We start from the raw sequence: 21,896 nt of genomic DNA on the forward strand, positions 1-21,896 counted from the left end.
CTTCCAAAGTCTACACTTTGTTTTCATATATGGATCCTCTCTCGGATTATATGGCCTCGAGCCATTTTGGAATCCAGGCCCACCATCGCTTCTCCATAGCTCGTAGGTTCATTGTTGTCTAGCAACATGACTTCCAAGACAGGATTACGTACCACTCTGAAGTAGTACGCATCCTTGTCATCCCACGAGGTTTGGTAGTGACTTGATCTGAAGTTTCATGATCACTATCATAAGCTTCCACTTCAATTGGTGTAGGTGCCACAGGAACAACTCCATGTGCCCTGCCACACACTAGTTGAAGAGACGGTTCAATAACCTCATCAAGTCTCCACCATCCTCCCACTCAATTCTTTCGAGAGAAACTTTTTTCTCGAGAAAGGACCCGATTCTAGAAACAATCCCTTATTGCTTTCGGATCTGAGACAGGAGGTATACCCAACTGTTTTGGGTGTCCTATGAAGATGCATTTATCCGCTTTGGGTTCGAGCTTATCAGCCTGAAACTTTTCACATAAGCGTCGCAGCCCCAAACTTTTAAGAAATGATAGCTTAGGTTTCTCTAAACCATAGTTCATACGGTGTCATCTCATCGGAATTACGTGGTGCCCTATTTAAAGTGAATGTGGTTGTCTCTAATGCCTAACCCATAAACTATCGTGGTAATTCGATAAGAGACATCATGGTATGCATCATATCCAATAGGGTGCAGTTATGATGTTCGGACACACCATCACACTATGGTGTTCCAGGCTGTATTAGTAGTGAAACAATTTCCACGATGTCTTAATTCTATGCCAAACTCGTAATTCAGATATTCATCTCTATGATCATATCATAGATATTTTATCCTCTTGTCACGACGATCTTTCAACTTCACCCTGAAATTACTTGAACCTTTCAATAATTCAGACTCGTGATTCATCAAGTAAATATACTCAACATCTACTCAAATCATCTGTGAAGTAAGAACATAACGATATCCACTACACGCCTCAGCACTCATTGGACTGCACACATCAAAATGTATTACTTCCAACAAGTTGCTTTCTAGTTCCATTTTACTGAAAACGAGGCTTTCAATTATCTTGCCCATGTGGTATGATTTGCATGTCTCAAGTGATTCAAAATCAAGTGAGTCCAAACAGTCCATTTGCATGGAGTTTCTTCATGCATATACACCAATAGACATGTTTCGCATGTCTCAAACTTTTCAAAACGAGTGAGCCCAAAGATCCATCAACATGGAGCTTCTTCATGCGTTTTATACCGATATGACTTACGTGGCAGTGCCACAAGTAGGTGGTACTATCATTACTATCTTATATCTTTTGGCATGAACATGTGTATCACTATGATCGAGATTTAATAAACCATTCATTTTAGGTGCAAGACCATTGAAGGTATTATTCAAATAAACAGAGTAACCATTATTCTCCTTAAATGAATAACTGTATTGCAATAGACATAATCCAATCATGTCTATGCTCAACGCAAACACCAATCTCGATGGTAGAGGGAGCGTGCGATGCTTGATCCCATCAAGCTTGGAAAAAAACTTCCAACACATATCGCCAGCTCACCTTCAGCTAGTCTCCGTTTACTCCGCAGCCTTTTATATCGAGTTACTAACACTTAGCAATCGAACCGGTATCTAATACCATGGTCCTACTAGGAGTACTAGTAAAGTACACAATGTATATCCAATATACTTCTGACGACCTTGCCAGCCTTCTCATCTACCAAGTATCTAGGGTAATTCTGCTCCAGTGGCTGTTCCCCTTATTACAGAAGCACTTAGTCTCGGGTTTGGGTTCAACCTTGGGTTTCTTCACTAGAGCAGCAGCTGATTTGCCGTTTCATGAAGTATCCCTTCTTGCCCTTGCCCTTGCCCTTCTTGAAACTAGTGGTTTCACCAACCATCAACAATTGATGCTCCTTCTTGATTTCTACTTTTGTGGTGTCAAACATCGCGAATATCTCAAGGATCATCATATATGTCCCTGATATATTATAGTTCATCACGAAGCTCTAGCAGCTTGGTGGTAATGACTTCGGAGAAACATCACTATCTCATCTGGAAGATCAACTCCCACTCGATTCAAATGATTGTTGTACTCAGACAATCTGAGCACAAGCTCAACAATTGAGCTTTTCTCCCTTAGTTTGCAGGCTAAGAAAATCGTCGGAGGTCTTATACCTCTTGACGTGGGCACGAACCTGAAATCCCAATTTCAGCCCTCGAAACATCTCATATGTTTCGTGACGTTTCAAAACGTCTTCGATGCCTCAACTCTAAACCATTTAACTGAACTATCACGTAGTTATCAAAATGTGTATGTCAGATGTTCGCAACATCCACAGACGACGTTCGAGGTTCATCACACTGGGCGGTGCATTAAGGACATAAGCCTTCTATGAAGCAATGAGGACAATCCTCAGTTTACGGACGTAGTCCGCATAATTGCTACTATCAACTTTCAACTAAATTTTCTCTAGGAACATATCTAAACAGTAGAATTAAAGCGCGAGCCACGACATAATTTGCGAAGACCTTTTGACTATGTTCAGAATAATTAAGTTCATCTTATGAACTCCCACTCAGATAGACATCCCTCTAGTCATCTAAGTGATTACATGATCCGAGTCAACTAGGCCGTGTCCGATCATCACGTGAGACGGACTAGTCATCATCGGTGAACATCTTCATGTTGATCGTATCTACCATACGACTCATGCTCGATCTTTCGGTCTCTTGTGTTCCGAGGCCATGTCTGTACATGCTAGGCTCGTCAAGTCAACCTAAGTGTTTCGCGTGTGTAAATCTGGCTTACACCCGTTGTATGTGAACGTAAGAATCTATCACACCCGATCATCACGTGGTGCTTCGAAACGACGAATTTTCGCAACGGTGCACAGTTAGGGGGAACACTTTCTTGAAATTTTAATGAGGGATCATCTTATTTACTACTGTCGTTCTAAGCAAATAAGATGTATAAACATGATAAACATCACATGCAATCAAAAAGTGACATGATATGGCCAATATCATTTTTGCTCCTTTTGATCTCCATCTTCAGGGCTCCATGATCATCGTTTGTCGTCGGCATGACACCATGATCTCCATCATCATGATCCCCATCATTGTGTCTCCATGAAGTTGTCTCGCCAACTTATTACTTCTACTACTATGGCTACCGGTTAGCAATAAAGTAAAGTAATTACATGGCGTTGTACAATGACACGCAGGTCATACAATAAATAAAGACAACTCCTATGGCTCCTGCCGGTTGTCATACTCATCGACATGCAAGTCGTGATTCCTATTACAAGAACATGATCAATCTCATACATCACATATCATTCATCACATTCTTCTTGGCCATATCACATCACATAGCATACCCTGCAAAAACAAGTTAGACGTCCTCTAATTGTTGTTTGCGTGTTTTACGTGGCTGCTATGGGTTTCTAGCAAGAACGTTTCTTACCTACGCAAAAACCACAACGTGATATGCCAATTGCTATTTACCCTTCATAAGGACCCTTTTCATCGAATCCGATCCGACTAAAGTGGGAGAGACAGACACCCGCCAGCCACCTTATGCAACTAGTGCATGTCAGTCGGTGGAACCGGTCTCACGTAAGCGTACGTGTAAGGTTGGTCCGGGCCGCTTCATCCCACGATGCCGCCGAATCAAGATAAGACTAGTAACGGCAAGATAATTGACAATATCGACGCCCACAACTACTTTGTGTTCTACTCGTGCATAGTAACTACGCATAGACCTAGCTCATGATGCCACTGTTGGGGAACGTAGCAAAAATTCAAAATTTTTCTATGTGTCACCAAGATCTATCTATGGAGAAACCAGCAACGAGGGGAAGGAGAGTGCATCTACATACCCTTGTAGATCGCTAAGCGGAAGCGTTCAAGTGAACAGGGTTGAAGGAGTCGTACTCGTCGTGATCCAAATCACCGGAGATCCTAGTGCCGAACGGACGGCACCTCCGCGTTCAACACACGTACAGCCCGGTGAAGTCTCCCATGCCTTGATCCAGCAAGGAGAGAGGGAGAGGTTGAGGAAGACTCCATCCAGCAGCAACACAACGGCGTGGTGGTGGTGGAGGAGCGTGGTGATCCAGCAGGGCTTCGCCAAGCACCGCGAGATATGAGGAGAAATAGAGGTAGGGTTGCGCCAGGGAGAGATCAAGAACTCGTGTGTCTTGGGCAGCCCAAACCTCAAGTATATATAGGGGGAGGGGAGGGGCTGCGCCCCCACCTAGGGTTCCCTCCCTAGGGGTGGCGGCAGCCCCCAGATCCCATCTAGGTGGCGGCCAGGTGGAGGGGAGAGGGAGGCGCACCAGGCATGGGCCCTAAGGCCCATCTGCCCTTAGGGTTTGCCCCCCCTCCTCCCCTTAGGCGCCTTGGGCCCTTGTGGGGGGGCGTACCAGCCCACCTGGGGCTGGTCCCCTCCCACACTTGGCCCATGCAGCCCTCCGGGGCTGGTGGCCCCACTTGGTGGACCTCCGGGACCCTCCCGGTGGTCCTGGTACATTATCGATAAAACCCGAAACTTTTCCGGCGACCAAAATAGGACTTCCCATATATAAGTCTTTACCTCCGGACCATTCCGGAACTCCTCGTGACGTCCGGGATCTCATCCGGGACTCCGAACAACATTCGGTAACCACGTATATCTATTCCCTATAACCCTAGTGTCATCGAACCTTAAGTGTGTAGACCCTACGGGTTCGGAAGACATGCAGACATGACCGAGATGACTCTCCGGTCAATAACCAACAGCGGGATCTGGATACCCATGCTGGCTCCCACATGTTCCACGATGACCTCATTGGATGAACCACGATGTCAAGGACTTAATCAATCCCGTATACAATTCCCTTTGTCTAGTGGTACGATACTTGCCCGAGATTCGATCGTCGGTATCCCGATACCTTGTTCAATCTCGTTACCGGCAAGTCTCTTTACTCGTTTCGTAACACATCATCCCGTGATCAACTCCTTGATCACATTGTGCACATTATGATGATGTCCTACCGAGTGGGCCCAGAGATACCTCTCCGTTTACACGGAGTGACAAATCCCAGTCTCGATTCGTGCCAACCCAACAGACACTTTCGGAGATACCTGTAGTGTACCTTTATAGCCACCCAGTTACGCTGTGACGTTTGGCACACCCAAAGCACTCCTACGGTATCCGGGAGTTGTACAATCTCATGGTCTAAGGAAATGATACTTGACATTAGAAAAGTTTTAGCATACGAACTACATGATCTTGTGCTAGGCTTAGGATTGGGTCTTGTCCATCACATCATTCTCCTAATGATGTGATCCCGTTATCAACGATATCCAATGTCCATGGTCAGGAAACCGTAACCATCTATTGATCAACGAGCTAGTCAACTAGAGGCTTACTAGGGACATGGTGTTGTCTATGTATCCACACATGTATCTGAGTTTCCTATCAATACAATTCTAGCATGGATAATAAACGATTATCATGAATAAGGAAATATAATAATGACCAATTTATTATTGCCTCTAGGGCATATTTCCAACAGAATATGCATTTGAGTTTTCTCTCTCACTAAGCCATGTAAAATCTGTCACATAAGTGAATGTCTCTACTAAGGCCATGCATTTAAGTCTTCTCTCCTACTAAGTCATGCAAAATCTGCCACATAAGCTAATGTCTCCACTAAGGTCATGCATTTAAGTATTCTCTGCCACTAACCTATGCAAAATCTGCCACATAAGCGAACTTACAAATTACAATTATTTTTGCATTCACATCATACATGCATGTTAGTCATCCTTCACATTTTTTTTCGAAATGATGTTTTTAACAGTAATTCAAAAATTTATACTCTATTTTTAGAGACTTTTTGTATTGATTTTCAAGCCTATATTTTCTTTTCATTAGGATTAGTTATTTTTTTGGCAACCATTTACGCATTTTTTAACGAAAGTATTGCAGCAACACGTGAGGTATCTAGTTATATTAATTGTAGCTCCTGCATGGAGCTACCCTCCTCTTTGATTTTGCAAAGCTGGTTGAGATTTCCGTTGGATTTTCTTGGACGAGACAAATATGCTCTTTTTCTCGGAACTTTCTGCTTTTCAACGTAGGAAAACTGTCACGTGGTACCACCGTGCTAGGGTTGTGTACAACCAGGGGCGGCCATATGTACCGGTATTACCTCCACTTTTTGTGTTCGCTTGGAACACAACGCATGCGTTGCGCCCACGCTCGGTTCGTCGTCCGTCCATGCACACATGCAGGGCCGTGACTTGGTGAGTGGCGCGATCACGGCAGAGACGAAGCGGCCGAAAGCAAAATCCGCCGTAGAAAAATTGGAGCCAGATTGCCAGCCGCTTCAAGCTCGTGCGAATATATTCATGCAAAATCTGGCAAAGCTGCCATGCATGAGAGCATGACACATGAGCTAGCTTGTCATCCAACCCCTTATAAATAGCCGACCAGACCTTGCAGCAGAAGCTTACGGCTCTCACACGCAGCACACACAAGCAACAGCTCAACGGAGACAACGCTGTGAGTGTCATCTCATCTCGATCTCCATGCCGACGATGATGCGCAAGCTTGTGGTGACCATGCTGTTGGTTCTCATGGCCACGACGCCCGGCTCATCGGCCCGGGCGGCGGCGAGGCCGTTGCAAGGCGATCAGGTGCGCGCCTGGGAGCCCTCCGCCGGCGGCTCCATCGACATTGTGCTGCCGTCGCCGATGTGTTGGCGCGGACGCATGCTATCTCAGCTGGAGGAGAAGGGGGCCAACGGGTGCCCGAAAAGTCACGATCATAACACACATTGTTCCCCGCCATAGAGAGATGAGCGTCGTGTCTTTGCATGGCAGCCGATCGAGCATCAGGTTACTATCTTCGATGTGCAGATCGATGTGACGTAGGGATCGCTAGGCCTCAAACCTCTTGTCCGTTTTGTATCTGGTCGTTACTTGTAACCAAATAAAAACATACTTTCTCTGTTTTTATTTACTCTGTATATTAGCTTTGGTCAAAATCAAGCTTTATAAACTTTGACAAAGTTTATAGACAAAAATATTAACATGTATAGTAACAAATCAATACCATTAGATTCACTATTGAACGTACTTTCACATCATATAGATTTGTTATCTTAAATATTTATATTATTTCCTATAAATTTGGTCAAACTTTACGAAGTTTGACTTCACTCAACTCTAATATGCAGAGAATAAAAACGGAGAGAGTACTTTTATCCACTCTATTTTTGTTCTTGACCCTTTTTGATTTTCTTTTTAGCCGAAACAGTAGGTCAAAGCCCGACTCTGCAACTACGACAGATCCCCTTGCCGGGAGGACGCTCATTCAGTAATCACAAACCTGATATTGATATATGCAATCATACTACTACGGATCCCCTCAAAGACCGTTCGGTCTCTGGATTTTCAGAAATGTTTGTAATGGCCGAGCAGCACGTTCGGCTTTAGGTGTGCAAGGGCCCCCACGTTGATTGTCGCCCTCTTCTCTCTCTCTGTGAGCCTATGTTGTTGTAATCATCCATGTTCAGGTGGGCGATCGCCCTCCGCTGTTTGCCTCAAAGAAAGGAAAAAAAGAGGTGCATAACATTCTTCATCATTTGCTCAGAGTTTCTAGATACGGCAGGAAGAGGTAGCGCATGGCTATATATTAAACACACGACTCTTCTCAAGAGGCTGGAGGCTGTTCTTCTACTGAGTTATCCTACATTATAATGGACTCACTTTGTTTTGCCAAATAAAAGTGTTGGAATTTGATCTACCATACCACTCTTCCTATAACATTTTTATCATGTAATCCTTCCATAATTCATATCCATAGAGGGATGGGCACAGGCGCACAGCAACATGCGCCTCTCTGATCTAGTTGCTTGTATATTTCATAATTAATAGAACTGGTTCTTAACAACAAAAGAAACAGATCATTATTTATTTTCCACCAACAAAATTTACTGGTCAATCATGGTGGGAGCACCATATTATGCCGTGTCACTTTGAAGGCTGAATAACAGCTAGTAATACATGTTCAACAGATCCCAATTCACAACGCTTAAAAGAGCATAAACTAGTTCAATCACAACTGAACGCCTGATGTCAAGTTCTGCACTCTGTTTAGTAGATTCAGTCAGCTGCACGTACCACGACACCATAACAGAGAGATGAATGTAGCAGCAGGTGTGAAGGATCTTCTGATGGATGCAAAGCAGATGCACTTCTACAGCAGGCTGGGTAGGAATACCAAAGCTGAACATGTCACCGGATTTTTCAGGTGAAAACTCCAGGCTTCGCCCTGATGCAAACTCTCCTTACCAAAGCTAACAATCTTAAACTGTTACACTCGGCGCACCCATTGTTCCAACCGCAGCTGTTTCATCGGAGGGCCAACGTAGGGCTTGCCCTTGCGAGGGCACTTCCATTTCCCGCTGACCTCCTGTGCTGGAGCTCCTGCAACTTCTGAAATATTGGTCCTATCTGACAAGGGGCTTCTAGTGCTACCTTGGCCCAAAGCAGTAGTCCCCAAAATGCGGCGGTTCTCTTGCAATGTTGTATTCTCTCTTCCTGTTGAGACCTTAGGAATTTTGCTTGTCCTGCATTTCTCTGCTGGCTTCACCTTTGTCCTGATGGCAACGAAACCATCGGCCACGGCTGTTCCTTCTGTTTTCTTATGCTCCAGTTTAGGCTTGCTTCGCTTGATTTCATCTCCAGAAAAGCTTTCATTTGTGACAGCTGAACCAATACCACCAGAACTAACAGGCGGTATGTAGTGTTCAGTGGCAGTTTTCTCAATGTCAGCTAGGACTTTATTAGGAGAATTGACTGGCATTTTGGTGCGCTCAATGCCATCTTCTACAAAACCACCTTCAGTATCCCCTGCTAAACTCGTACTACAACAGTAAACAGGCAGCCTGTTGTGTTCAATCACCTGACCTGATGGGGGATTTTCTTGAGTTTCACCTGTACTGATGGCGTGACAATCTGCCGGTAGCTCACTGTATCCAGATGCACCGTCATGGGTTTGTTCAATATGAGGTAAGCCTACAGCGTTGCAGTTTGTCAGAGGCTGTACTGCATTTCTCTGTACAGCCAACACAGCCCGAGTTTCAGATTCATTAGCTTCATCACCGTCGTCAAGAAAACCTGATCCAAACAATTTCCACAGACTTAACTTAGTCTTCTCACTACCCGCTAGGCCTTTACTAGGAAAATTAACTGGCAGGTTGCTATGTTCAATGCCATCTTCTAGGCCAGTACCTGCTGCTAAACTAGTACCACCACAATTAACTGGATGCTTGCTGGGGTTGGTCTGCTGACCTCCTGGGGGGTTTACTTGTGTTTCAGCTATACAAGTGCCCTCACTATCCGTCACCAGCTCGCTGTATTCAACTGCGCCTTCATGGCTGCGCTTTCTATTCCGTAAGCCTATCCAGTTGCAGTCCCAACGAGGATCTACTGCACTTCTCAGCACAGACGACGCCACCCGACTTTCAGTTTGAGTAGCTTCGTCACGGTTGTCAAGAAAATCTGCTTCAAACAACCCTCGCAGACTTTGCTTAGTTTTCTCCGCATCTGCTAGGCCTTTACTGTGAAAATTAACTGGCAGGTTACTTTCAGTGCCATCTTCTGGTAAACCTTCTTCATTATCTGCTGCTAAACTAGTACCACCACAATTAACTGAACCTTTACTGTGCTTGGTCTCCTGACCTCCCGGGGGGTTTAACTGAGTTTCAGCTACACAAGTGCCCTCGCTATCCATCAGCAGCTCGCTGTGTTCAGCTACGCCTTCATGGCTGCGCTTTCTATTCCTTAAGCCCAACACCACTCGACTATCAGTCTGAGTTTCAGCTATACAAGTGCTCTCACTATCTGTCGGCAGCTCACTGTGTTCATCTACGCCTTCATGGCTGCGCTTTCTATTCCTTAAGCCTATCCAGTTGCAGTCGCACAGAGGATCTACTGCACTTCTCAGCGCAGGCAACACCACTCGACTATCAGTCTGAGTTTCAGCTACACAGGTGCTCTCACTATCCATCGGCAGCTCGCTGTGTTCAACTACGCCTTCATGGATGCGCTTTCTATTCCGCAAGCCTATCCAGTTGCAGTCCCATGGACGATCCATTGCACTTCTCAGCACAGGCAACACCACTCGACTTTCAGTTTGAGTTTCAGCTATACAAGTGCTCTCACTATCCGTTGGTAGCTCGCTGTGTTCAACCATGCCTTCATGGCTGCGCTTTCTATTCTGTAAGCCTACCCAGTTGCGGTTCCACGGAGGATCCACCGCACTTCTCTGCACAGGCGACGCCACCCGATTTTCAGTTTGAGTACCCTCTTCATGGTCATCCAGAAAACCAAACAGCCCCCGCAGGCTTTGCTTCCTTTTCGTGCCCTGTTCAACAGTGCTCCCACCAATCGGAAGGAAATCTCTCGTAGCAGAAGCCTCAGCATGCTCAGCTTGGCTCCCAAAACAATCCCTCTTCAAATCAGTGCCGCCATTCCCAGGGGCGTCTTTAAGAAATGCCCAGCCACCGGGAACTGGATCCCAGCATGCACAATTCAGCAAATATAATGGGTAAGAATACAATTGGGATAAGGTAGCAAGAGAAGCAATTTCAGTAGGATTTGGTTAAGACAGATCAGCAGATTCTTTACCTCCAATGGGTCTTGGGTCTCGCTGCCGTTGTCGACAGCAGGAGGGTGAACAGCCAGCTCCGGCACCTCCGGCGACTCGTACTGGTAACTCGAGAACCAGTTCTTGATGTCCGGCGGCTCTGACGAAAAACACCGAATACAACGTGAGCACGCTTCAGAGATCTAAAATCGTTGGAACAGAACATAGAATGGAAATTCATCAGGGCAGCAGAGGGCACCCACGGGAAGGGAACGAGAAGGGGTACGAGCTGCACCCGCGGGCCTGCAAGAACAGCGAAATCCGGTGAGACCGACGAAGCACCGATTGCGCCGCAGCGCCGGCAAACGGAACGGCGGTACAGAACCAAGAAGCGGAGATAGGAGGAGACCCTCGCGGCGAGGCGTACCTGGCTTTGGGTGGCGGATTCGTCGGCCATGGCGGAGGTGGGGCGGAAGCGAGCGGCGGGGATCGACGGGCGTGTCCCAGAGGAAGAGGCTCCGATTTGGTTTTGCTTCGGAGAGTCAAATTCCGAAGTTCCCGGGAAAAAGGGTGAGCCCGCGCGATAAGGGAGCGGGAGTTTTTTCGTTTTGGCGTTACGGGCGGCGATAACTGAATGGGCCGCCCGGCCCAGAAAAGATTCACCAGGCTGTCATTGGGCCTAGCTTCCGTTTGTTCTAACAAGAGATTACTGAAGAAAAAAAGGATATTTATTTATGGACAGTCTCCGACACGGTTTTGGAGGCTGTACAACGCGGAGCTATTATCAAGAATCGCACTAGTCTGTTTCTTGCTGCATGTACGCCATGAACTTGAAGACTTGTAAGAAGAGGGAGAGGAAGGCGGCAAGATGTCCCCCCGAGTCGATGGAAGAGCTTGTTCTCGAGATATTTTTTCGGCTGCCAGTGAAGTCCCTCCTGCGGTTCAAGTCTCTCAGCAAGGCCTGGTGCGCAACCATCTCCGACCCCATGTTCATCCGGAGTCACCTTGAGCACCAGAAACCATCGTGGCTCATCACTCCCCACGCCTTGGACAGTACTATCGAAGCTGAGGAGTGGCCAACCACCTTCTCAACCCAAACCCGCTTCTACCGGTGGCAGCTAGGGCTAGGTGTCTCCGATACAAGGCTGATGCACGCAACTGACTTTCCCGGCGAGTTCAGCTCAATCGCTCTCATTGCCCACTGCGACGGTCTGGTGCTCTTCCCTACCAACACCAAGCTCTACCTCTTCAATCCGGCCACCAGGGAGACAATGACGTTGCCTGCAAGTAACCGTACCAAAACACAGTACAAACATATGTTCCTCCCGACGGGGTTTGGTTTGGACCATCGCACTGGCAAGTACAAGGTAGTCCGAGCATTCGTCCGCTCCAAAGATCCTCTCACAGAAGTTTACCGCATGGGGATGGAAGTGTTCACTGTTGGTGATGGTGAGGCATGTACTTCTTGGAGGGAAACCACGACTGATTTGCCTTACCCTGTGGTCGAGTGGATAACCGAGAAATTCGTAAACGGTGGATTGTTTTGGGTCATCGACAGGTTCCATCTTGAGCATGATCGAAATGGCTGCGTCTGCTTCAGCCTGGAAGATGAGACGTTCCGCGTCATTCGTCTACCGGATACCTTGCCATTGGATCGTGCACTCCATGAATCCTTTCTGTTGGACGTGATTCAGCAGGGCAATCTGTGCCTGACAGGTTTACCAAGAGTGGGGGGGGGGGGAGTGGGGGTTTGGATATTGGTTGAAGATGATACTAACGTGAACTCGAGATGGGAGCATCGTTACTCTCTGTGTATATCAGATCTGGTTCAGCCAATGTCATTTCTTCCAGGGGGCGCAATCATGCTACATTGTGGTCCCAATTTCTACCGTTACGAGCTGCAGACGGCTTCTAACCCATTGACCAAAGTGTTTGCGTTGGAAGGGCTAAGATACAAGCGTCGGAGGGAACACACTACTAAGCAGAATATCTTCTTCTTCAACGTAACTCCCTACATGGAAAATCTTGTTCGTATTGCGTCTTAGCCGGCCCAACTTTGATGGTTGCGTTTCAGCTTGCGATAAGCTTATGTTTGTTATCTTTACCTAATTTGAAAGTCTTGTTAATTGCGATAAAAAGACTGAAGAATATTTTCTTGGTTGTAATCTTTATTTTCCTTTTTTTTGAATCCTGGTATTGATAGATTTAACATATGTCCATGGCCTTCTCGTAAAGAAAAAAATATCAACGGAGCGGCATATTGACTCGTATGAACCATAACACCAAACCATAATTTGATACAAACAAAAAAGGTGATGACTTGTATGAACTCACCTCTTCAGGTGAAATCGTGTCAGATTAGCGTACAAAGGTTTTTGAAAATTTTGTGGTCAGCACTACAAAGGATATATCTACCATCTCATCAAATTTGAATTCGGATTTAACCCACACATTCAGTAACATAAAATGACAAATTCTACCGTGGATGCTAGTAGGTTCAAATTATGTTAGTATTATTCTCTATTTTTTGGCCAAAAAGGTGAAAGGCCATATATTATGTAGCAGATACCCTTAAGAAACACCCTTGCAGAAATTGACAAAATACATTCAAATTCTTTGGGGTGTCGAAGTTTTCTCTCCTGCATCTATCGGCGGTGCGCAATGAGAAAAGCTCGTTTTCGCATTGGGGTGTACGTCTTAGCAGCGCAAACTTGTTTAAACCTATAAGCTTGTAGAAGCATGACCAAAAAGTCATCGATCTAGACCAGAAGATGTCGGCAACTGCTTTCTATGTAACAAATCACCACCTTGGAGAAGAAAACACTAGAGAGGGCCTGTATAATGCCCATGTATGGCCAAATGGAGTAGGGGGCACAACTCTCACGTGCTCCTCGACAAGGCTGAAACCAAGCAATCTTCGTCGATCAAAACTGGAACCAAAGGACCAAGACGTGCCGATGCCGGCAACGCACCATTAGCTCTGCAAAACAACACCACCGAGACAAACTTGCATAAGCCCCCCCCCCCCCCAAAAAAAACATGGAGAACTAACGAACACAGCACCCTCGCACATGCCTTCCAACGATGCGAAGAAGCACCATCAAAGCAAGGCGAGATAGGGAGGACTTATTCCACGTCGACGATGGCACCATCACTTCACCATCAACGACGGGGAACTAAAACATAACCTAAAAAAATCACCCTACCATAGCCGGTCCGAAACAGCAAGGTCCCCAAAATTATGTTTCTATTCATTCTTCTATTCAATTGCTATTTGTATCTATTATTTCACAGTGGTAAATCTAATACATGCATGAATTTTTCTGACATGATAAATGCATCTTGTCAGTGGCGGACCCACCATTGGGGCGAGCTGGGGCGGCCGCCCCGGGTCGCCGGCGGCGGAGAATCGCCCCCACCTACACATCTGCCGATCTGCGGGCTGCGGCAGCGCTGTTCTCAGTTTTAGAATTCAGAAAGCAATGGCGCTCTTCTCTGTTTCTTTTTTAGTGATCGAAGGGTTTTTTAGGTGAACTAGGGATTTATTCAACAATCACACCAGGAATACAAATGATGTCCGGAGGGTTCCCTAGCCACAAGTGGCGCCCTACAGGGAGAGACGAAGCTGCCTTTGTCAAGGCATGTGCTTCAAAGTTTGCCTCCCTGTTTTTAAAACAAAAAGTAATACTAACAAAATCAAAAACTCTGTCTCTAATTTCATTCAAAACTAAAGCATAAGAAGAGCTGATGGTGCATAGCGATCGAAGGGGTACGTGAGGGAGAAAGAGACTTGGGCTGGTTCGGTAGACTGCACTGGGCTACTACAGCCTACAGGCCCAAACAGACGACATCTTAGCCCAATCGATCTCTCCTTTCCTTTCCTTGTCAAACAGAAAAAGATCCCCAATCGATCCACAAACCGCATTGAGTGTCCCCCTCACGATCTATGACCATATATACAACTCTCATATTACTCAAAAAGAATAAATATATACAACTCTCATCACATTCATAATTTTGTAGGTCTGGTTCCAGAATTAAAATTATGGGATCATATTGTGGCTTAAGGGCATCTCCAAGGGAGACCTGCAAAACTCTGGTATATGTCTGGTCACACACTTTTGTTCACTTTTACAATCCAACGCGGTCTTACATCGATCCGTAAAGTGATTCGGACATTCATTTTCCGGCAAAGTGGAGACAAACATGAGGAGCTATACCTCCAGACATCTTTCGATCAACCAAAAGCCTTCGCGTGGTCCTACTCTCTTCTCTCTCCGCACATGCATGGTCACCTCTTCTCTGTCTCCTCTCAACCGGACACACCACAATATCCCACCCGGAATAGCTTCACACACGATGTTTTATGGACGTCACGTGGACGATTCTAGGATCTCACGTTCCTTATTTATGGATGGATTTCATCTAACAGTGATTAGTTACTGTCGTGGACGCATCAGGCGGAAACACGTCGGCTGCGTAGCACTGCTCTATCTCACCACATGCATGGTCCTCATCTATTTTTTCTCCTCCCAGCCGGATACTTTATAATTAGTGTTGGATGGCTCCCTTCCATATCATATCCGCGGACCACGTCTGAACACAAAAACGGACATACTCGAGGAATTTGCGGGTCAGTGTTGGAGATGCCCTAAGTGAACATTTCAAGCGATAATAGTCCACGTTAGCAGTTTATTAGTTTTTAAGAGCTTTTTTTATTCTTTTGTTGTTGAATGCTATGAGTTTTGGTTGAATAGAGTGGCGTTTGTACCAAAAAAGTAGACATTAAATGTTCGCCCCCAGCTAACTTTAATTCCTGGGTCTACCACTGATCTTGTGTAAAATGCTGTGGAATTTTTCTAGATATGTACTATTTTTTTGGACTTCCATCGTGTACAGTTTCACCGATTTTACCAAAAGAGGAGAGTGCACCCAAGTACTCCCTCCATTCCGAATTACTTGTCTTAAATTTGTCTAGATACGGAGGTATCTAGCGCTAAAATGAGTCTAGATACATCCGTATTTAGACAAATTCAAGACAAGTAATTCGGAACGGAGGGAGTATATATCACCCTAACAAAGATAGTATGGGGGAACAGAACCATGTCTATGTGAGCTGCAGTCTGTTTGCCTTGAGCAAACAAAGTCATTACTCACTTTGAATAACCATTTGATACATACAACCATATATACAAAATCATGGGTATGCCGCCAAACTGGAATTGATGAGTGATTGAAACCTGGATGGATCAAAAAACCACTATCAAATCAATTTGAGCGCACGTTTAATCTGTACACGCATGCTCATGCTCAACGCATGGATCGGATTTCAATCTTCCCTATCAAACAACATTTCATCCTCCCGCCTCTCTGTACACTTGCCGATCGACTGATAGATCACTTGAGAAATTTGAGGTAGTCCTTGAGGTCGGCGGGGATGCAAGGGTACTGCCTCCAGAACGCGCCGTGCACCCTGAGCATCCTCGCCACCTTCTCCTTGGTCGACGGCGAGCTGTCCGCCTGCAGCAGCGCCAGCAGCTTCGCCACGCCGCCGCTCGCCACCATGTCGTCCAGCACCCTCTCCGTGGGCCGCGCCGCGCACGACACCAGCCACAGCACGTTGACCGCCAGCCTCGTGGCCAGGCCGGACACCCGCAGCGTCGTCCGCACCACGGCCGCCACGGCGAGCCCGTGCTCCGCGAACGCGAGCCGGCCCTCGGGGCACTTGCACAGCCGCTTCAGGAGCAGGAGCGCCCGCTCGGCGACGTGCCGGTCGGCCTCCGGGAGGAGCTCCACGAGCACCCGCACGGCCCCCACCTCCACCACGCCCTTGCCGCGCCGTGCGCCGCCCCTCGAGCGCGAGCGCGCCGTGACGTCGATGAGCACGTCGAGCGCGCGGGAGCTGAGCTTGGAGGAGGCCCCGTCGGAGAGCAGGTCGAGTAGGGACTTGACCATGTCGTCGACGTCGACGTCCTCGGTCCAGTTGCGGGCGCCGCTGGCCTCGGAGACCTTGGCGAGGATGGACATGGCGTGCAGCCTCGCCTCGGCGCTGCCGCGCTGGACGAGCGCGACCATGGGCCTCATGCACTCGGGCCTCAGCACCAGGTCCACCGACTCCTCGTCTGACAGCGGGAGCGTGGCGAGGACGGCGGCGGCCTCCTCGCACGTCCGGAAGGCCGAGAAGTCCCCGCCGGCGCCGCTCTCCGCCAGCGCCTGCGCCATGACGCGGCCGAGCACCTGGATGCCGTCACAGGCCACGAAATCCTCCCGCGCCGCCTGGTCCGCGGCCATGCAGAGCCTGAGGCCCTTGAGCGCCGTGACCTTGAACGGCGTGCCCTCAATGCCGGCGAGCACTGACGGCAGCCGCTCCCGCGGCATCGGCTTGAGCGCGTCCGCGGGGCTAGAGGAGGAGGAGGTGGAGGCGCGGTCCTGCCAGGAGGCGATGACGCGCTTGAGGGTGTGGTTGGGCGTGAGGTCGAACGAGGCGACGCGCTGCATGGTGGCCGGGCACGTGGTCTTGCCGTACTTGAAGAACCACCGCTCGATGCTCCGGCGGTCGTAGGTGACGCCGGTGGACACCGTGACGGGGTCCTCCATCAGCTCCATGGAGATCGGGCACAGGAACAGTTGCGGCGACTCCTCCGTGGCCATCGCCTCCTGGAATGGATCTTCGATCGATCGACGCGCCAAATCACGCAGTGGCGAGCAGCCAATCAAGCGGCCTGAATTCCTTGTCCTGAAATGAAATGCAGTTTGTCTGGGAACCAATAGGGATGTTGGTTTTATACTATCTGCAACTGCAACCTGCGCGTGCGTAATGCTGAAGTCATGCAAGCTAGCCCGTAGGTAGCCCGTAGAACTAATCCATGTGCAGCAGTAGTTCTGAAATCTGAATGAGGCATCCACTCTCCTCAATCAAACTGTATATCATAAATTATACACAGCGTCGTCACAAACTTATATTTAAATTAAAAAATCCATGCGAAACCCTATAGAGAAACAGGATAAACCGAGCAGCTCGCGGTATTCGCACCTTATCGGTTTGATTTCTGCGGATCGTATGCGCGTATAATAATACCCCGGAGTCAATAGTCAGAGGGCCAGAATGTATTGAGTGCAAGGTTGGCAAATATGTTTGTATATACTTATAAAACTAAAAAATAAAGATAAAGGTGGCGCGACGATATGGGTTGCTGCCACGATCTTCAGCCGGAGACTCCGTCTCACGCCCAGCGGTAACCCTTCGGCGTTTTGACGGGACTTTTAGCCACATGCATGGATTCCATGGGCGTCGACTCAAGCAACCCAACAGCTCGTCGGTTAGAGCGGAAATTTACCAACGACTTGGCGTGAATTGTGATCGATGCCGCTTACCAAGCTGCCACAAACAAGAGGAAGATGAAATGTTTACTTCTTCTCTGCTGCTAATACTACTGCTACTTATCTTTATCTTTTCGAAGGGCATTGATTTTTATTTTCTAGGGTTGAAAATCTTGAGATGCAGGTTGGAGTTGTTAAGATGAGGAGGTAGGCCGGTGATGACAGCAGGGTTTTGTAGTGTTAAATTATTCCTGATCCAGCTCCGTTTCTTCTTATGTTTGCTCCGTTCATTGTTAAGTTCAGTCGGGAGAGCGGTTGGGCGTTTCCTTTGACTATGACCGGGCATTTTCCTATTCAAATTTCCCGGCCGGATCCTCAACTCCTCCTCTAAAGACGAATTCCTTAATGGCTAGCGGTACACTGCATACCTTCTATAATATAATGCGCATTTCTTGAAAAATTCAAATTTCGTAATGCCCAAGTTAACTGTACATGCATGAAAATGCATCCAAGTTCATTGAAAAATATATCTTAATGCACAAGTTAAATTCTTATGGAATAAAACTCTTTACCCTCGCAAAAAAAAATAGTATAGTAAGGGGTCAGTTTTTTCCAAAAAAAAATGGGTTCAGTTGTAACCTACGGTGAAAGTTTATCCACACTCGCTGATGCTAAATCCCACCCAAGCAATTCCACATGTGCGCCGAGGATAAAGCATTATGGACGCCAAGATACTACAGGCCAATTTCGTGAACTCTCTTGCCTTTTTTTTCGCGGTTTAGGTGGGAGTCTGATGTGATTGCGGTATCTTTCCCGATCATCACTGTCTGCCTGCCCACTCCTGAAATCAGAACCACTGCAAGCAGAAGAAGACGCCGAGCAACGAGTGCAGTCTCAACCAAAACGCTGGCTGATCGACGCATGAGTCACGAAGATCTGTTTCATCACAGGTAATCTGTCGGTTGTGCAGTCCATTACCATGTGGCTCGTCATCGGCTTACCTCTAGTGGCGGTGCCAGGAATTCAATCATGTGTAGTCAGTTGAATCTTGTGTAGCCAGGAGTACACATTTGTAGGATATTTTGCATGGTGTTTATTTGTTGCAGGATGTTTTTTTGCAAAAAAGTTGTGTAGTCAATAGACTACACAGCTCATGTGTGGCTTCGCCACTGCTTACCTCAATTTGCAAAGCAGAACAATTGCTTTTAACCGTCACAATTTCTTGTACGAAATGCATAATGTATTGGGAGCATAGGTCATGGATGGATGCAAAGGGTCGCTTGGCTGCTTTACTATGTTTATTTATCCTGCAAACGCAAGCACAAAATCGGTTGGCCTGAAGCTGTCCATTAGATTAGTGCATCACCACTTAGCAAAATCTGCTGCAATTTTCCTAGGCACAAACCAAAACTCGCACCAAATCCGTGTCGAAAAATAGCTCTAATCCAACTTGCACATGAATAATCGCCCGTGACAGTTCTAATTAACAGCCACTTGCCGATCCGACGTGCAGCACGCCGTGATGTCCAACCGCCGGCCCGCTGTTTCTCGCCGTCGCCCGCCCGACGACTTCGAGCGTCTGCCAGGCCGCCCCCACATGCTATGCTATCCTTCGGGCGTATCGTCTCCAACCAACGGGCGCCTCCCGATCGGTTTGACCGCCCCGCGTTTCCCCTGTTTTTCTGAAGAAATGCTGCAATCAGCACGTACAGCTGCCTCCTGATCATCAAGAAATCCGTTGACGAATCCGATATGGAAAACAAATGAACGCGTCCTCGTCACCACCGTCACCGGCCTAGGGCTAGGGGATTAAAACTTAGGCCTTTTTTGGTTCATAGGATAGGATTATCAAGGCATCTTCAGCCGTTGGCCTCTCAGGAGGGGCAAAAAATCGCCCTCTGGGGACGCACCGGCGCTAAACCGCGCACTGGGGGCATCACGCGGCCCCATGGGTTTTCAAAATGTTTAAATTCGGCGCAAACACAACGCAAACATGTTTGAGTTCGTTCAAATTTAAACATATTTTACAAAAAAAAAGGAAAAACTACCGCGGGCTACCCCGCCGTCTTCCTCGCCGCCCGTCCACGCGGTTCTACATGCCGAGGAGGCTGTAGAACCGCGTGTAGTCACCGCCGTCGTCGTCGCCCCCGCCGACGCCTTCGCCGTCCCTGCTGCATCCCTCCCCCGGTTGGCGCGGCAGGTTGGACGGTCCGGGGGCGTCGTCGTCGTCGTCGCTGTCGAGGACCATGACGCCGTGCTCGTCCTCGCGCCCACGCTTGCGGGCGGCGATCTCCTCCAGGGCCCGGCGCTGCCAGACCATCTCGTCGCGGAGGTAGTCGTCCCGCGCCCACCGCAGGGCGTCCTCGTAGGAGAAGCCACGCCGGGCTATCTCCTCGTACTCCACGGGGAGGCCGGGCTCCGGCTTGGGCTCCGGCTTGAACTCGACGAGGACGAAGCGGCCGGTGGGGGAGGTGTTGTCGCCGATGCGGACGCCGGAGCTGCGAGTGCGCGCACTGACAGGCGTGCCCTGGGGCTCCGGCTTGACGGGGCGGAGGTGGAGGCAGGGGGAGCCGCCGGACGAGGAGGAGGACCCCCCGGTTTCCATGCGCCTCGGGGTCCAGGAGCTTCCCCGGCGGCGTGGGAAGGACGGGGGAGCGGGGTACTCGAGGCGCGGCGTGTTACCGCCCTCGATGTACTCGAGGACGACCTACAACGTGCGCCCGGACACGCCCCACCACCGACGCCGGCCGACGGCGTTGAGCCTGCCGGAGGGCTCGACGCCGTTGATGGCCTCGAGCTGCTCGGCGTGACGGCGGCGGAAATAATGCTCCCAGAGCGGGCTGTCGGGGACGTACCGTGACCCCTCCCTCGCCGCACGCGACAGAGACGAGCGGATGCGTGCGATCTCCGCACGCCGCGCCGCGCCGGTGGGTATCGGGGGCACCGGCACGCCGCCGACGCTGATCCTCCACGCCCCGGGCACCAGCATGTCCGGCGGGACCGGGTACTCGGCCTCGAAAAGGAGGCGAGCCTCGTTCTCGTGAAGATGGCGGCAGCCGAAGCCGTTCACCGCCGCGCCGTCGCCTGGGAAGCGCTCGGCCATGGGTGTGATGAACTGAAGACGGCGAGAGAGAGGAGAGGGAGGAACGACGACGGCGAGAGAGTGCGAGTCGTCGAGTGCGCTGGGGCGCGTCTTATATAGGCCGAGGCGCCGCCCGTGCGCGAGCCGCCGTGAGTACGCGTGGCGGGCGAGGGAGGGCGAGGGACGCGCGTCATCCGGTCTTCACTGCGCCGCCCGTGAGGCATGGCGCAGGTTGACCGGCGCGGCAACGCGACAGCTTTGGCATTGATTCGCCGCGGGAAACGAGGCGATGAGGGCGACGAAGGGGCGAGAAGAGGGTAGAGTCGTTGACGCGGCGGGTCCGCGGCTGTTTCGCGCCAAAACAGTTCGCCCCGGCGCCCCCGGGCGCCCCACAGCACGCCGGGTTCGGCCTGGGTCCGCCGGCGCTGTTTTTGACCCAAGCCGACGAAAATCGGGCTCCTGTGTGGGCCGATTTTTCGGCGCCGGCGCAAAAAACACGCCTGTGGAGGCCTTCCTGGGGGCGCGGTTGGAGATGCCCTCATAGGAATAGGAATCTTGTAGGAAATGAGATGATATGTATCTCAAATCCTATGAGTAGGAATAGGAAACAAGATGTCATTTGGTTGACACCAAAGAAATAAGAATCTTGTAGGAAATGAGATGACATGTATCTCAAATCCTATGAGTAAGAATAGAAAACAAGATGTCATTTGGTTGACACCAAAAGAATTTTTTCATTGAGTCTAGGCTCTTTTTTATTTTTCTATAAAATGTGGAGGATAGAAACCAATCCTATATAGGAATAGGAATGCATTCCTATGAACCAAA

At 48.8% G+C, this 21,896-nt stretch overlaps 3 protein-coding genes across 3 annotated transcripts; 1 reads left to right on the forward strand and 2 right to left on the reverse strand.

The window, feature by feature from the left end:
• Nucleotides 1-7,983: 7,983 nt before the first annotated feature.
• On the reverse strand, nt 7,984-11,221 carry LOC125541605 (uncharacterized). Its single transcript, XM_048704969.2, is given in 5 exon segments — nt 7,984-10,569; nt 10,572-10,590; nt 10,708-10,826; nt 10,930-10,969; nt 11,094-11,221. Coding segments are annotated over 5 exon segments (2,388 nt in total). The 5' UTR covers nt 11,124-11,221; the 3' UTR covers nt 7,984-8,389.
• A 260-nt stretch (nt 11,222-11,481) lies between these two features.
• Nucleotides 11,482-12,711, forward strand: LOC147986662 (putative F-box protein At3g52320). The gene has a single exon (XM_087542105.1). It carries the CDS (start codon nt 11,482-11,484, stop codon nt 12,709-12,711), a length of 1,230 nt encoding a protein of 409 aa, XP_087398231.1.
• Nucleotides 12,712-15,798: 3,087 nt separating this feature from the next.
• Nucleotides 15,799-17,462, reverse strand: LOC125541604 (E3 ubiquitin-protein ligase PUB23). The gene has a single exon (XM_048704968.2). The coding sequence runs from the start codon at nt 17,315-17,317 to the stop codon at nt 16,064-16,066; it is 1,254 nt and encodes a 417-aa protein (XP_048560925.1). The 5' UTR covers nt 17,318-17,462; the 3' UTR covers nt 15,799-16,063.
• Nucleotides 17,463-21,896: the final 4,434 nt, after the last annotated feature.

This window comes from Triticum urartu, chromosome 2A (assembly GCF_056163025.1).
Source record: "Triticum urartu cultivar PI428250 chromosome 2A, HENAU_Tu73, whole genome shotgun sequence".
NCBI lineage: Eukaryota > Viridiplantae > Streptophyta > Magnoliopsida > Poales > Poaceae > Triticum > Triticum urartu.